The sequence below is a fragment of the Diadema antillarum genome, unplaced genomic scaffold (genome assembly GCF_040938485.1).
Source record: "Diadema antillarum isolate AM-2024a unplaced genomic scaffold, OU_Dant_1.0 seq00000861_RagTag, whole genome shotgun sequence".
NCBI classification, from domain to species: Eukaryota; Metazoa; Echinodermata; class Echinoidea; order Diadematoida; family Diadematidae; genus Diadema; species Diadema antillarum.
The window spans coordinates 290,276-308,380 of record NW_027271731.1 but is presented as its reverse complement, the minus strand read 5'-3'; the positions used below and the strand labels follow the sequence as shown (position 1 = coordinate 308,380).

Here is an 18,105-nt window from a genome sequence, read left to right as displayed (position 1 = left end):
AGCTTACAAAACATGGAATTCTTGTGTGAACACAATAAACATTGTCATTTTGTCCACGTCATCATCATGTTTTATTTTTATCTTGTTTGATTTGGTTTTGTGCCCCCCCCCCCCCCCCCCCCCCCCCGGTCCGGGCGAGTTTTTTTTTTTCTTTTTTTTTTCTTTTTTTTTTCTTCTTCTTTTTCTTTTTTTTCCCGTTTTTTGTCCCCGCCGAACGAGTTCGAGCAGGGGACTATGAAACGGGCTCCGTACGTGTGTGTGTCCGTCCGTCCGTCCGTCCGTCCGTCCGTCCGTCCGTGTGTCTGTGTGTGCGTCCGTGTGTGATCAAATTTTTTCAATTTGCTACTTCTCTGTCATTTATGAGCCAATTTTGATTCTGTTTGCTTTATATGATAGCACTACATGGGAGCTTTGAAACTTCTACACAGAATTTCAGTCGTGACCTTTGACCTTGACCTTTGACCTATATTGTACATTTTGCTACAAAATGCTACTCCTTTGCCATTTCTAACCCGATTTCGATTCCGTTTGCTTTATATGATGGCACTAGGTGAGGGCTTCAAAACTTCTACACAGAATTTTGACCTTTGACTTCTTTGACCTTTGACCTTGATTTTTGACCTATATTGTACATTTTGCTACAAAATGCTACTCCTTCGCCATTTCTAACCCGATTTCGATTCCGTTTGCTTTATGTGATGGCACTAGGTGAGGGCTTCAAAACTTCTACACAGAATTTTGACCTTTGCCTTCTTTGACCTTTGACCTTGATTTTTGACCTATATTGTACATTTTGCTACAAAATGCTACTCCTTCGCCATTTCTAACCCGATTTTGATTCCGTTTGCTTTATGTGATGGCACTAGGTGAGGGCTTCAAAACTTCTACACAGAATTTTGACCTTTGCCTTCTTTGACCTTTGACCTTGATTTTTTACCTGTATTGTACATTGGCTACAAAATGCTACTCCTTCGCCATTTCTAACCCGATTTCGATTCCGTTTGCTTTATGTGATGGCACTAGGTGAGGGCTTCAAAACTTTACACAGAATTTTGACCTTTGCCTTCTTTGAACTTTGACCTTGATTTTTGACCTGTATTGTACATTGGCTATAAAATGCTACTCCTTCGCCATTTCTAACCTGATTTTGATTCCGTTTGCTTTATGTGATGGCACTAGGTGAGGGCTTCAAAACTTTTACACAGAATTTTGACCTTTGACCTTGATTTTTTACCTATATTGCACATTTTGCTACAAAATGCTACTTCCGGCGGGGACATATATTACGCACCGCGTAATTTCTACTTTTCCTTGTTTCGTTTTTGGCACCCCCAAGGAGTGGCGCCCGGGGCACGTGCCACCCTTGCCGCCCCCCCCCCCCCCCCCCCCCCCGAGATACGCCACTGGGTGTAGCAATGCACCTCAGTCCAGCAGAAAAGGCCATTGTAACACAATAGGCATGAGGGGACGAGGTAGTCTCTATTCATTGACAGTTGAAAAATGTATAAAATAAAGATAATTCACAAAAGGAGGTATCAACCCGTTCCTCTGAGAGCCTCCAATGCCCCCAACAAGATTTTTTTCTTCGTTTTTTTTTTGCCTGTCGACAGACTCTTTTGTTATACACAATATGAGGCTCCTTAATGGGGTCAATGAACTTTTTAATCTACTGAGTTCAGCCTTGATTGCTATAGATACATCTTCCTACAAGTTTTATAGCCAAATAAGCGTGAACTTCATCAGAAAAAAAAAAAGTAAATGGTACTGAGATACAGCAGTCTCATACAGAAAGAGAGATGCTCATTGGAGAAACTCTAATCTTTCTGTCAAAGCCATATTATCTTGGCAGTATAACACAAATAGATATGAATTCAGGCCATGAATGCAGGTAGTACGCTTGTCTTTATTTTGGGAACCTGGTATACCAGGTTCCCATAAGGAACGGATTAAGAGGCGTTGTGTGAAAATAAAATATGAGACAAAATTAGTACTATATGCCTCTTATGGAAGATGGGAGGTAGAAATGTTGGTGTTTTTTTTTTCTTGATAATTTTTTTTACACACTCCTATGGGAGCTGCTTTTTCATTCCTACTTATGAGCCAATTAAATCATCCCTATTTTTTAGTAAGAGAGGTTGGGAGTTCTTCATGAGGTCAAATGGTACCAAGTCTTCTCCTCTAGAACTTCTATCTGCTGGTTCGGACTGTGTTAGGACGGGTACCTGGAGATTCAGTACCTGGTACCTGCCCTGTAGAATCATTTCACCGATCACTTTTATTGTCCCCGCCGAACGAGTTCGAGCAGGGGACTATGACGGGCTCCGTACGTGTGTGTGTCCGGGTGTCCGTGTGTGTGTCCGTCTGTCCGTGTGTGTGTGCGTCCGTGTGTGATCAAAATGTTCAATTTGCTACTTCTCTGAGCCAATTTTGATTCTGTTTGCTTTATATGATAGCATTACATGGGAGCTTTGAAACTTCTACACAGAATTTCAGTTGTGACCTTTGACCTTGACCTTTGACCAATATTGTACATTTTGCTTCAAAATGCTACTCCGTCGCCATTTCTAACCCGATTTCGATTCCATTTGCTTTATGTGATGGCACTAGGTGAGGGCTTCAAAGCTTCTACACAGAATTTTGACCTTGCGATTTGACTTCTTTGACCTTTGATCTTGATTTTTGACCAATATTGTACATTGGCTACAAAATGCTACTCCTTCGCCATTTCTAACCCGATTTCGATTCCGTTTGCTTTATGTGATGGCACTAGGTGAGGGCTTCAAAACTTCTACACAGAATTTTGACCTTTGACTTCTTTGACCTTTGACCTTGATTTTTGACCTGTATTGTACATTTTGCTACAAAATGCTACTCCTTTGCCATTTCTAACCCGATTTCGATTCCGTTTGCTTTATGTGATGGCACTAGGTGAGGGCTTCAAAACTTCTACACAGAATTTCGACCTTTGACTTCTTTGACCTTTGTCCTTGATTTTTGACCTATATTGTACATTGGCTACAAAATGCTACTCCTTCGCCATTTCTAACCCGATTTCGATTCCATTTGCTTTATGTGATGACACTAGGTGAGGGCTTCAAAACTTGTACACAGAATTTTGACCTTTGACTTCTTTGACCTTTGACCTTGATTTTTGACCTGTATTGTACATTTTGCTACAAAATGCTACTCCCTTGCCATTTCTAACCCGATTTCGATTCCGTTTGCTTTATGTGATGGCACTATAGGTGAGGGCTTCAAAACTTCTACACAGAATTTTGACCTTTGACTTCTTTGACCGTTGACCTTGATTTTTGACCTATATTGTACATTGGCTACACTGCTAATGCTACTCCGCCATTTCTTACCCGATTTCGATTCCGTTTGCTTTATGTGATGGCACTAGGTGAGGGCTTCAAAGCTTCTACACAGAATTTTGACCTTGCGATTTGACTTCTTTGACCTTTGACCTTGATATTTTACCTATATTCTACATTTTGCTACAAAATGCTACTTCCGCGGGGACATATATTACGCACCGCGTAATTTCTACTTTTCCTGGTCTTATTTCCTTTTCTTTCGCCACATCACTCTAGTTTGGTCCCAGTAGCTCCCGCCCCCCCCCCCCACTTCACTAATTCTGCTGCTATTCTTTCACACCTTTTTATACCCATCATCACTGTTTTGTTCCTGATAGTGTTTGATGTTGCCTCCCCATCCAGCTTTATCCTTTGCAGGTTGCCCACCCTTGAGCTTAGGGATCATCACTGGTCGAACAAAACTATTCCTTTGTGTTTGCTCACTTCCAGATAGTGCATGTCATGTTGTTACTGTCTATATTTCAGTTTTTATGTTTGTCAGGTTGCCCTTGCCAAAGACTCTGCTAGGATAGGAAGCTCAGGCTCCATTTCACTCATTTTTTCTCCACTGCTTTGCTTTTATTGGATAAGCATTTTTCAGCGCACCATTTTATTTTTCTTCATAGAATTGTATGTAAAGAATGAGCAGAGAGAGAGGAATCACTACCACTGAATTCTTCATGTTGACTTGAAATCACAAATTATCTTGTAGTTGCATAATACACTTGTTAATCTAAATGAAGAACATGTTGAATACTGCTACCAGGTTGAGTAATACACACACACACACACACATACACTTACACCATACACTCTCTGAAACAATTTGAAGACAGTGATTAATTTTGTTTTCAGAGGTCCAATAAACCAGCTTCAAGATTATAAAGCAACAATGTCTGATAATCTCTCATATACTATTGATGTTCCTGAATGTAATTCTCAAACTAGATGATCAAAATATCATTCTGCAACCACGGAGCTACTACCTAGCTCTATGCTGCAACAATGCAATCAAATGATCCTTTACGTGATGCCATGTACTCTGTCTTTGTTGAAATCATTACATTTTGGGAGTGTCTCATACTTTATAAGTCTCAATTAGAATGCCCTTTTACAATACTTTATTTTGGTTTTGTTGACTATATATTTCAATATTTTTTGTGTGTTGTGTTAGATGTGGAAGTATGTCTGGTCCTGTGACTGAGACTAAATGAGAATATTCCTGTAACATTTTGTCTCTATTTTTGCAGGAACATCGGGTGATACTGGTAGTGCAGCCATAGAAGCTGTGAGAGGTCTCGACCACATAGACCTGGTCCTTCTTGTTCCCGAGTGTGCGAGGCTCCAGAAGCTCTCCATGTTCACCGCCATTGACAAGAACATCCATGTTTTCTCAGGTGAAGAGCAAAGACGAGTGGACGTCATCATCACAGCCATTTTTTCTTGCGTCATTTTATGTAAAATAATGAATGATTATTAGTAAATAATTTGAATGACTATTATCTAAAAGGGATTGGGCTCTTTCTTGCAGCCATTTGTAAGCTCCTTATTTTTTATCAAATTTCAACTAGAAATACGTTTTGTAGCACAGTGATGAAATTACTAGCTTATAGAAACGATACTGATAGACTTGGCCTAATGGAAATAATACATTTCTAGATATTTTTCGAAAAGTTTGTGGAATGCCTGCAGCACCTTTATTATATTTTGCTCTATAATTTAATGAAATTGTAGACTTGCTGAGCTGTACATTATTATGACTGTGAGTCTTGTGTTATAACATGCTTTCCTGGCAAGATGGCCACATTACTGGGATATCTCTAATCTACAAAGCAAGTGCTCATGCAAAAATCTGTCAACTCTAATCAAACTTTAGTTGATGGGACATGCGACGACAACGACGTGGTTATCAAGCTCGTGTGCACTGATGTTTCCTTCAGGGACCGACATAACCTGGGAACGCTGAACTCCATCAACTGGGGTCGGGTCATGGGTCATATCAGCCACTTCTTCTTTGGGTATTTCAATGTTTGCACATCATGTGACAGAGAGGTCGAAGTTGTGATTCCGACAGGAGGTGGGGGAAACATGACAGGTAAGTGGAAATTTACGGAATTCATTGTAAGAGATCTTAGAGTGTTCAAGGTTGTCATTCTGTTGGCAGTAGCTACTGTATATATAAGCTGTGATTTTCACGAGGGTTTAATTTTCGCGTATTTTGTGAATCACTGTTGGATCGCGCATTTAAAGGGGGTGTACAGTCTGGTCGAGGTGAAGATTTAGCTTTAACGTTTTGTGAGATATTCAGAAACCACTCTATGAGATGTCAAAGAGCGTGCAGTTCTAAGGAGTATCAAAAGTTTATTCAATGAAAATCGGTTTTGAAATGGCTGAGATATCCAAAAACAAGGTGAAACAAAGAGATACTAATAAAGTTGGGGCATGTCGCCTTTTATTACTAGCACTTTTTTGGATATCTCAGCCATTTGAAAACCAATTTTCATCAAATGAATGTTGAATCCTTCTTAAAATTACATGCTCTTTCATATTTCATAAGAGGCTTTTCATTATCTCACTTAGGAATGTTCAAAACATGAATCCCTACCTCAACCAGTACTGTACAGTCCCTTTAACAACATGCAAAAATATTGTTGTGAGCTAGGCTACTAGTAAATGTATGTAGAGCCTCACTGTCAATTGGCGAAAACAAAATCTCGCGGAAATGTCCTGTGACCTGCTCATTCGTGAAAATATCTGTACACGAAAAAAACAGCTTATACAGTATACTGTGTATCTTATGTATGAGAGGTACAAATAGGTTTTATGAAACCTATTTATTTCCTCTCATTAGCAGTTACATAACTGTAATCTCTCATGTCCAAGAGAATTGTGTAACTTGATATTTTGCTTGCTAGTGAGCTTGTCAATTTTTACCCTGCTCTTTTATGTTTGTACATGTATTTTTCTTGAAGTGCCATGAGCACTGAAAGGTGTACCTGTACCTGTGTTTGCTGTATAGGTAGCCACTATTATTATGATATTGTGCAAGGCACTTTATCCCCACTGAATAAAATAATGAGCTTGAAATGAACTTGATATACTATCCAGGATATCACAAAATATGCATTTTCTGTTAACAGATAATGTGCAATCGGTGAACCATTTAGCTTTGTCTGTGCACGAATATAACTTGTGCTATTGTTCAAGTTCTGATGCTTGGCATTTCATGGACCAAATCTAAGTGCTCACAACCTGTATGTCTCATTTGCATGTACTTTAATCCTTTAGCTGCTAGCATTGCTAAGCATATGGGTCTGCCTCTGAAGATTGTGTGTGCCGTCAACAGCAATGACATCGTGCACAGAACGCTGAACAACAATGACTACTCCATGGGCAAGGTCGTCCAGACTCTCTCACCTGCCATTGACATCCAGGTAAAGTTCATTAACCCACCCACAGCCACCTCTCAATTTTGCCATTGACATTACAAGTATATGCAAAGAACTTGCCAGTAAAAATGACAGGGTGAAAGTTGTCCTTGTACTTCCACATTGATGCCATCATGTTTCATTCCTGTCCGTCTATCCAGCTTTTTATGCCTCCGCCACGAAGTGGTGCCGGAGGCATTATGTTTTCGGGTTGTCCGTCCGTTCGTACGTACGTCCGTCCGCTTTCGTTTACGCGATAACTTGAGTAATATTTACTGGAATTTTACCAAACTTGATCCAAGTATGAAGTATGATGGGGCAATTACTTTATTAGATTTTGGTTGAATTCGGTTAAAGGTCAAAGGTCAAGGTCAAATCATGACATTGTATTCGTTTACGCGATAACTCAAGACTGGATGGAGCAAATTCCACCAAACTTTGTTGGAGGATGATGTATGATAGGATGATTACTTGATTAGTTTTTCAGTGAAATTGGACAGAGGTCAAAGGTCAAAGATCAAGGTCAAATCCTAAAATTTATCTGTTTACGTGATAACTCAAAACTGGATGAAGCAGCTTTCACCAAACTTGGTCCAAGGATGATGTATGATGGGACAATTAGTTGAGTAGATTTTAGTGACATTGGCAAGAGGTCAAAGGTCAAAAGGTCAAGGTCAAGGTCAAATGCTACAAATGTTGCAATTTCCCCCGTATCTATGCAATGCCCAAAGGTATTTTCTTGACTAAACTTGGTGTGGACATGTACTACTGCGTAAAGATTCTCCAGAGAGAGTTTCATGTCATAAGGTCAAAGGTCAAAAGGTCAAAGTAGTTAGGTGAAAATGTTGCAATATCACTTTTCTCGCAAATGGTTCAATGTATCTTCGTGAAACTTGGTACATACGCATGTACTGTCTGGCAGGGATTATCTAGGGAATTTAGGGGTCGTGGGTCAATAGTCAGGGGTCAAAGGTCAAGGTCAACTCCTCAAAATTTTACTATTTCCCTCATAGTATATGCAATGCTTGCATTATTAGTTTCAAAACTTAATACATGCATTACCTAATGGAGATTCTCCGGGAAATTTCGAGCCAGAAGGTCAAAGGTCAAAGATTAAGGGTCAAAGGCAAGGTTTCAATATCCCCCCCCCCAAAAAAAAAAAAAAAAAAAAATCTATTTTGTACCATCATCACACTCTTTCCTCATACCTTGGAAATTACTCAATGCATAAACTTCCCCAAAATTCCCCAAATATGTGTACCTGCACTCTTAGAAAATTATAGCAAACCCAGTTCAAGACATTTCTGACAAACCTGTCATTTCAATATTTTGCCAGTTTTGTGAAACTGTCATGGATTACACATTGTGAAGACATTGTACTATATGCCTATTGGGAGAATCATGCATTATGGCGGAGGCATCAGTCGCCATAGCGACATTTCTAGTTTTTTTTTGTTTTTTTTTTATCAATGTGAAATTTCAGTTGGAGTCATGCCCTTTTTCATCAGAGTTGTGCTATGCTAAATGGATGAAGTATGACAGGGCAAATTAGTGGTTGAAAAAAAGAAAGGAGAAACAAGTCAACAATCGTTAGCATCAAAGTTCAAGGTCAAATGTGAAATTTGCATTTTTGTGGGGCAGTTACATGTATATTTATACACATACATGAGTCCATCAGCCTAATACACTATGTTCTGGAAATAGCCTACCCATTGTCCATTATGTCTAGGATTATGTAATCTACCTATTAGTGCGTATGGTTCTGTGTAATATCTAGGATAATTACCCCTTTAAAAAGAGTTTCTTATCAACAACTCGTCCGTAATTGCAACTACACAACATAAATTGCCATTGACGATCAAAGTCCACTGTCCATTTCCATTCAGTGTATAGACTGGACTAGATTACAACTTGTTATGTAATGACACACATTAATGTCAGTGTGCCACTTCAATACACATCAGAGATAACTCAATAGACAGCAGCCGAATTCCATGCTGAATTCTGAAATCCCCATAGACTTTAGTACACAGGCTACCGGGTTCTTGTATGGAATGGGTTGATATGATTACTGTAAAAGCTGAAAATTTTGCCAGCATGATACTTCACAAGGAGCCAAGATTCGCAAAAGTAAAATGCACGCGAAAGTTTTTGTCTACACAATGCATTGAATGCCAGTTTGATCATACACCATAGGCCTACAAGACTGTACTACTACACATGCTAGTAGGGTGCAATCACTTTTTTAAGACGTTTGTTTAGTAGAGCACATTCGGTTCTGTTGTGTGTTTTTTATTCAGCAGTGTGTGTTCAACAAATAGCTGTATTAGTATATGTAGTACAGATAGTATACTGAAATACTCTTAAATTTTTTCATGGTCTGCAATTCGCACGAGTTTCATACCATGAATGTTTCTGGGGGGCAATTCATGAAGCGTTTTGGTTGGATATTTTTCTGACAAACTGTTACAAGCTACTGAAATCATTGCATCTGATTCTATGGCTGAGAGCAAATTTGTCTGACAACTTTGTCGGACAAAATGCTTCATGAAATGCCCCCCCCCCCCCCCCCCCCCCCGTTTTACAGTATTCTAGCAGTCTAGCAGGTTAGAATACCAAAAGACAGTACATGTATTAAAGATGATATTATTCATGAACTACGGTACCCAAGCTCCCATCAAATAAATAAAGGGTGTACGTGCAATGGCTTGAATGAGGCTTTTATTTTGACTCTCCTCTCCACCCGTTGGAACTTTGTTTATGAATGCAGAACACTACACATCAATCACATGATGCATTAGAAAGATTCCATGTGATTCGTTTCACCAGGGAGGTTCCTCCCTGGTTTCACTGCTTGTCCCAGATTTCTGTGTGCAGTAGCCATTCAATAGTGAATCATATGTCTGTACATGTTGGCTCCGTTAGTGACACAATGCAGCTAGATATGGGAGATGATTCCCTTGACAGAATCGTATCTGAAATATGAGCTTTGAAATATTATTCCAGAGCAGTCATTAATTATCTTTGTTTACTCAAATCTCCCTATTTTTGGAGTTTTTGCTTTTTTCACATTTCCTGTTGTATTTAAGAGTGCAGCTAGATTCTCACAGGATTTTTTTTTTCCCGTGACTTAAATGCAACATGATGGAAATTAAAAAGATATTTTCTGACAGAAACAGTTGAGCAGTTTAAGTTCAGGGATTCATTCATACATACATACATTCATTCATTCATTCTTCATTCATTCATTCATTCATTCATTCATTAGGGATTCATTCATACATACATTCATTCATTCATTCATTCATTCGTTCATTCATCTCTATTGATCTATGATTGGACATAGAGATTTTTTTTCCATTGACACCTGTACAGCAATCATGACAATACAAACTTTCAGGTAGTTGTTTTCAATTGTGTATTTATTATGCCTCCGCCACGAAGTGGTGCCGGAGGCATTATGTTTTCGGGTTGTCCGTCCGTCTGTACGTACGTCCGTACGTACGTCTGTACGTCCGTCCACTTTCGTTTACGCGATAACTTGAGTATTAGTGACTTGAATTCTACCAAACTTGGTCCAAGTATAAAGTATGATGGGGCAATTAGTTGATTAGATTTTGGATGAAATCCGCCGAAGGTCAAAGGTCAAGGTCAAATCATGAAATTGTATCCGTTTACGCGATAACTCAAGACTGGATCAAGCAAATTTCACCAAACTTTGTCGGAGATGATGTATGATGGGACAATTACTTGATTAGTTTTTTAGTGAAATCGGACTGAGGTCAAAGGTCAAAGATCAAGGTCAAATCCTGAAATTTATCTGTTTACGTGATAACTCAAAACTGGATGAAGCAGCTTTCACCAAACTTGGTCCAAGGATGATGTATGATGGGTTAATTAGTTGAGTAGATTTTAGTGACATTGGCAAGAGGTCAAATGTCAAAAGGTTAAGGTCAAATGCTTAAAATGTTGCTATTTCCCCAATATCTATGCAGTGCCCTGAGGTATTTTCTTGAAACTTGGTGTAGCCATGTACTACTGCGTAAAGATTCTCCAGAGAGTTTCATGTCTTAAGGTCAAAGGTCAAAAGGTCAAAGGTTAGGTGAAAATATTGTAATATCACTTTTCTCACAAATGATTCAATGTATCTTCATGGAACTTGGTACATAGACGCATGTACTGACTGGCAGAGATTATCTAGGGAATTTAGGGGTCATAGGTCAATAGTCATGGGGTCAAAGGTCAAGGTCAACTCCTCAATATTTTACTATTTCCCTCATACACTAGTATATGAAATGCTTGCATTATTAGTTTTCAAACTTAATATATACATGCATTACTTAATGGAGATTCTCCTGGAAATTTCCAGCCAGAATGTCAAAGGTCAAAGGTTAGGGTCAAAGGCCAGGTTTCAATGCCCCCCCCCCCAAAAAAAAAAAAAAAAAAACTATTTTGTACTGTAATTACACTCTTTCTTCATACCTTGGAAATTACTCAATGCATAAACTTATAAAAGGGTCCGTCAGAATTCAAGTGGAAATTCTCAATTCCCCAAATATGTGTACCTGCACTCTTCGACAATTATAGCAAACCCAGTTCAAGGAAAGTGAACATTCAAGTCATTTCTGACAAACCTGTCATATCAATATTTTGCCAGTTATGTCAAACTGTCATGGATCACACATTGTGAAGACATTGTACTATACGCCTTTTGGGAGAATCATGCATTATGGCGGAGGCATCAGTTGCCATAGCGACATTTCTAGTTTGCTTTTTGCATTAACAAGTACGTGACTTCTGTCCACCTCATATTGTTTGTGCTGAATTTCAACCCATTTCTGATCTCAACTGTGTGTGAGATCACTGAATTGTCACCTGTAGAGAGTGTGGTGTAAGAATAAAGCTATATCTAAAAAGAGCTGAACTTCTTCCATTCCACTGAATCTAGTGTATTTCCCAAATTTCAGTGTTCAAGATTAAAGTTTGAATCTATGTATGGCAGCAAGCAAACATTACAGAGAAATTTACTCGTGAGAATTTATCAGATGTTAAACCCTATGAGATTTATTTTCAGTATTATTACAGTCCAATCCTGCCATCAAATAAAAATATATTTGTTTTGCCCACATCGTGTTGCAATAGCTGTGCCAACATTTTCATTTTGCACTTTGCAGCTACCGTACAACTGGGAGAGAGTATTGTGGCTCTATTCAGGCGGAGATGTGAACCACGTAAATGATGTCATGAAGAGGTTTGAAGATGAAGGACACTCATCTATAGACACCAAGCTCTGGAAAAAGGTAGGCATGGTCTTTGCGGGGCAATGCATAATTGGCTTCTCTTTTCTTAACTTTTAACCTACATGAAACAAAACATTCCCATTTAGAAACAAAAACACAATAATATTATCAATGGTTTCATAACAGATTTGATATGATGATATATTTGACAGGATTTAGTATGAGAACAACAAAGGCTGTTCTCAGTCAACTGATCTAAATCTTTCTGAAATGTAAGGGTTGAAACATCCCCATTTAGAAATGAAAACACAATTATCAATTGTTTCATGATAGATTTGATACGATGATATTTTTGGCTTCATTTATTATGAGTTCACCTAACACTTCTGTAAGTCAACTGGTCTAAATCTTTCTAAAATGTAGAGGTTTCTCAATTGCCCTGGACCCTACCTTGATAAATGAATTACAGTCAGCTCTCCTAGAGGGTCAGTGCTAGCTTGTTAGGTATGATGGCTTTAGCATTTAAGGTGATTCTGTATTCAGTGTGCGACATAAATATTGTGCCCAGTTCACAATAAAAGTCCTTTTGAGTGGTAGTTGTGAAGGAAATAGGAATGCTAAACAGTTCATTCATTTCTGAATAAAAGTATGTATATCTGTTGCGTATTTGAGAATAAATTGTTTGTAAGGATCAGCGTTTCAGAAGTATATGGCTGTTGCTATTGTGAAACCATGCTGGTGCATAAATATTACAGGATTTGGATCACAAAGGTTTCCTTGCAGACTAGGTGTTGGAATAAAAAAAAAAGTACGGTGGGGTGTTTTTGAAATGTATATCTCTGATGAATGCAAGAGAATATTAAGTAGAGGGATGAAGGTAGAGGTTTGAATTTTCTTCAGTTTGTCTCCCTCTAACAAATGAAATTTGTAAGATTGCAACTGCTGATCTGTAATTTAACAAACCTGTCGGAAAAAAATATCTATATCTCTAATGTTGTAATGAGCTGATGCTGTGGATCATGGACATCAATTCACCCATTGTGAGCTTTGAGTGCCAATTTGCACCGAAAACCACATAGCATTGTACACACTCTCCAAAGTCCCCGGCCCAGAGAGAGTTAAGCAGAAGAGGCTGCACGACATAATTTACACACTTTCTCTGTATGTGATTTCCTCTCCTAAGATAAGAGAGACGATGAGTTCGTATGCTGTGGACGACTCCGTGGTCCTGTCCACCATGCAGCGATGCTGGAAAGAGGACGCCTACTCACTCTGTCCACACTCGGCTGTCGCTGTTTCTTACTACTTCAACAGGTACAAATTTCAATACTATAGTTTTCAAAGTTCATTCATATATGATTGCTAGAAGCATTAGAAATATAATGTTTAGACTCGTTTTGCAGTTTCATTTTCGTAGAGTATTTGTATCAATGTAATTCTTATACAAGTGACTTAAATCGAAGACATCCCTTTCTAGTGTGTCTCTTTATGTACATTACAAGAAAATGCAACTTATGCACTTCTTTGCTTTCACCCTGTTAACTCATTAACTTAATTCAATTAACTGCTCAATGAAATGAAGACAAATAATGCTGTCTTTGTGAAAGATTGAAGAGGATGGAAACAAAAATCACGACACAAGAAAGCACATATACACTGTACTTTACACTGTCATTTGCTAATCTTTGTAGTAGTGCACTTGTATTGTAGAATCAATCTGTACTGGTGCTGGGAACTTTGAAATATTAAAGTATTTTCCTCTTTGATGCAAATGTATATGCTATTTTTTCTCTTCTCTTTTTCTGAAACACTAGACTTTCCAACCCCAGAGCAGACCTTCCACCCATCTCGCTTTGTGTGGCAACGGCCTCTCCTGCGAAGTTTCCCGAAGCAATGGGGGCGGCACACCTAGCGACAGTGCCATCAGAGGAGGTAGACCGGTGGCTTTCGCTCCCAACCAGAGTCTCCAGGATGGACAAGGGTGAGGACTTGCACAAGGTCCTCAGAGATCGAGTCATCGCCATAACAACCGCAAGGGAGGCGGGCAACCGTGGCGACCTGTATGAGGGAGGTGTTATCCCTTTATGATTCCAGATTACTTATGGTGTTCACATTTTGTCTTAACCTGTCTTGATGCCTAGATGACATGATTGAAGACTCAAGTCAGCAAATTATACATCTGTTCTTCAATGAGAAATTAAGTAAAAAATTATGTTAGCCACATCAGTAAAATATTTTTATGTGGATGAAGTTTTCTAGAAATTCCATATGACTTTCATAGAGAAGATGTGATCATTCTTTATCACGGGAATATCTAAAGTTGTTATGTAGTGTGAAGAGTTTATTATGATAAATGCCTTGTGGAGTTTTATTCACAAAAATTTTATAGACCCATTTTAAAAGCACTTTCACTAAAACTTGTACTCTTATACAATATACAATATTATAGCAATGTGTCTTTTTGCATCATGTTCAGATTACAGGATGTGATTCAATGCCACATGATAAAAAGAGCTTGAATAGTTTTCAATAAGAACATTGAAAGTGAAGGTATTTTTACCATTGTAATGGAATATGCAAATGGACACCATGCCCCCCCCCCCCCCCAGCTCTCAAAGCTGCACCCGCCCTAAGTTTCCAATGTTCTCAGGTAAGAGACTGCAGGAATGCATGGAAGGTGAACTTGCAATACTCAAGTGAGCGCGAGACCCCAGGTCTCTTGTTTAATTTGCTTCAGTATATATTTTGATGTACTGAGGTTGGCAGCCATCTTGTGAGGGGAAGCAGAAATTGTATGACCAGCTTCAGCTCAACTGCAGAGACTCCAACCCAAAGCACCTTCTGATCTGGAGCTTCTGCCGCCTGAAACCCCTAGCAAACGGGAGATTCCAAGTTGATGTGGGCGAAGCGCCAAATTCCCAGGGTTCTAGATGCTCTCTGGTGCTATCTAAGGCTTATTTTTTCAACATACGGTAGCAATAAGTAAGAAATCCTTTCCAACGGGAGACACAGAGCCAGGGCGGGAGAACGGGAGATTTTGCAAAAATGGGTTTTCGGCGGGAGATCTCCCGTCGAAAACGGGAGAGTTGGAGTCTCTGCAACTGCTAGAAAGGGCTAGCAGAAATTATGAATAAGTGATGTGTCATCACATTAGCCTGATAGGCCACAGACATCAGAACTAAGAAATGTGAAATTAAGGTGACTTGGTGACGAAAGGAGGAATTCAGTACATGTATTTGTTAAAAGATTATATGTTCTACATTTTATATACCTCATTTAGGAATTTTACAGTCAGAGAATATCTTAACTTTATACTCATTTATTTGGAACCGTCTGATTATTGTTTTGAATGCCTCATCTCCCACAGTTTTAACTTCTTAAGTTTATTATATAATACCATATTATGTATAAAACTGTGTATGATCTCCTTTATAGTTGCTGGTCTCTCATATCAACTGTGAAGGAGGGCCAATTATACATCACTGGAAAGCTTACAATGATAATGACATCAAAGAGTCAGTGTTCTGAAACTTAATCAGACTTTTGCTGCAGCCTTTCCACTTGGACTATCATGAACTACCTCAGACAATTTGTCTTCAGTGTGTAAGGATTGCCAAAAAACAAAAACAAAAAACAAATTGTGTGTTAATGGTGTCACTGCAGTTCACAAATTTGTATATTTATGATATGTCAGAATAAAGTACATTTGATTAAGTGCAATGACTCCAGTACTATATGATGAATCCAAAGGATTTTACTTAAAATAATGAATGCTTCTTATACTGCCATGGCATGGGCTGGAACCCAAGAACCAATATATTGCTCCCTAAAGTGTACTAGGCAATATACCTTCTACATGAGATTCACAGTTGAATTTTATGTCTATTTTTTTTTTACATGTTAGTAATATTACATACATTCCTCATCAGGGTAAGGTCTGTTCATGTAACTTCAACGAAATCGGTTGTAACATGAATGAAGTGTTGAGCATTATGTGTTTCTCAAGGTGATACTGCTGCCACAACTGTATTTTCAAAATTCACATGAAGAGATCAGTTATGCACGAGTTGTCACCTTGTTCAGAATTCTTGCAGTTCCCCCATTTATCAGTATGGTGTATGTATGTGTGTGTGTGTGTGTGTATGTGTGTGTGCGTGCATGCATGTGTGTGTAATATATGTAATAGCATAGGGATAAACGTATTCAGTGAATGTCATATGTTCATTCTAAATCTGGTACCTTATCAGAGTTCTTCAGCAGAATTGATTCAGTGGGAGTAGTAGAGCAGATAAGCCGACTAATTGTGCAAAATTTGACTAAAGCATGAAACTTTCTCATTTATAGTACATGTCATACGATTCATTTTAAGATCGGGAGGTAAGTCTCATTTGACCTCTGATGACCTCCAGAGGTCAATGAACTTTTAATATCAGAATATTGATGTTTGGCATCTTTGGATAGTGATAAACACAGTTTGATGTACTAAACGAGATTATTCTGTTACAATGGATTGTCTTCATATTCCACAAAGCATTGGTAACTATCAACAGGTCCTACCTTTGACCTCTGAGGACCAGGAAAGGTCAATGACCTCAAAATGTCAAAATATTGATATTTGTTGTCATGGGTAACAATAAACTGCTGAATAATGTACCGGTACTAACATTCATTTGTGCTAAAATTGAATTGGTTTTATATTCCACAGAGCATTTGGAATTATCAAGTTTTCACCTTTGACCTCTGAGTATCACTAAAGGTCAGTGACCTCAAAATACAACAATATTCATTTTGATATATAGGGCCTGTGATCATGATGTTATGGGTAACAATTAACTTGCAAAATGTACTCAGCATTCATTTGTGCCACAGTTGAACTTGCTACATATCTCACCGAGCATCTGCAAAGATTAAAAAGTTCTAACCTTTGACCTCTGGAGGCCATGAGAGGTCAGTGACCTCAAAATTTGGAAATCGATATTTGATAGAAAGTTGATGGTTGACCACACAATTACATACTACAATAAAAGTGTCTAAGTAGTAATTCCATGAAACACCGTGTACTGTCCTCATGTATCCAACTTTGGCATCTGAGGGCAATGCAAGGGCAATGACCTTAAAAATTTAATATGCAAATAATAATGTTTGGCTTACTGGATTAATGTTCAATGGTAGGCCTAAGTGCAGCTGTTCTTGGCTTAATTTATGTTATTACCCTTAATTTATGTTATTATTGATGCGTCTGCAAATCTCACGTACCGAGTTGCAATTCATAGTATATGCAGATGTCAAGCTCATGTGAGAGGCCAGTAACTCCAGAAATGAAATCTAATGCTATAAGTAGCATCAAGGTTACAATCAGGTTATTGCGTTATCCAGAAGAGCTTATATGAAATTGTGCCTTAAGATGATTTGTGCAATTGTCCAATTTTCATTGATCAAGGTCTTTACACTTACACATGCCCACGGAGATGTTCATGACCTCAGGCAAATGTGGAGTATTAGCAGACACACACACAAAGGTATCGTCCATATTGATGGTTAAATGTCTAGGTGTCTGCTTGCATCTAACAGTCCCCTGAACATGCACATAATTCAGTGCACTTGAGTGCAGCCTTGGTACACTTGCAGCGGCCTGTACATCCCTTCTTGCAGTTGCAGTGGATCAGTTTGTGGCAAGATTTTGATGCCTCTGGCAGAGTTGTCCAAAGAGGCTGCCATCCAGAGGTGTGCCTTGTCCAGCCCCATTCAGATGGGCTTGGTAGGTCAGGATTCAGGATCAGAGTCTGGTTCCAGCAGTTTGCTTGCAGACATGCGCGTTTGATGTGCTGCCGAAGTGCAGCCTGCGTTGGTGGAATGTTATTTAGAGCCCTCAACTTCTGTGCGAAGAGATGCTTCCTGGCATCGTTTACTTCCAATAGATTGCTGGTGCGGTCATAAATCAGCGCAACAAAGCGCTCAAGCAGTGACATGGACTCTCCACTGACATCACATGGCATACATAAGAGTTCCTCAAAAGCATCTGTCACCTCTGGGAAAACTTTCCATGTCTCCCATGCAGTCTTCCCTCTGCCAACAAAAGAA

General features: G+C 38.9%; 1 protein-coding gene across 1 annotated transcript in view; it reads left to right on the top strand.

Annotated features, from left to right (window-relative positions):
* Positions 1–14,112, top strand: part of LOC139740552 (threonine synthase-like 2) — a 29,957-nt gene extending 15,845 nt beyond the window's left edge. The window contains exons 3-8 of the mRNA XM_071651140.1: positions 4,607–4,753; positions 5,233–5,451; positions 6,645–6,790; positions 11,959–12,084; positions 13,208–13,338; positions 13,839–14,112. Coding sequence (XP_071507241.1) covers positions 4,607–4,753; positions 5,233–5,451; positions 6,645–6,790; positions 11,959–12,084; positions 13,208–13,338; positions 13,839–14,112 — 1,043 coding nt within the window. The remainder of the gene's footprint in view (positions 1–4,606; positions 4,754–5,232; positions 5,452–6,644; positions 6,791–11,958; positions 12,085–13,207; positions 13,339–13,838) is intronic.
* The last annotated feature ends 3,993 nt before the right edge of the window (positions 14,113–18,105 follow it).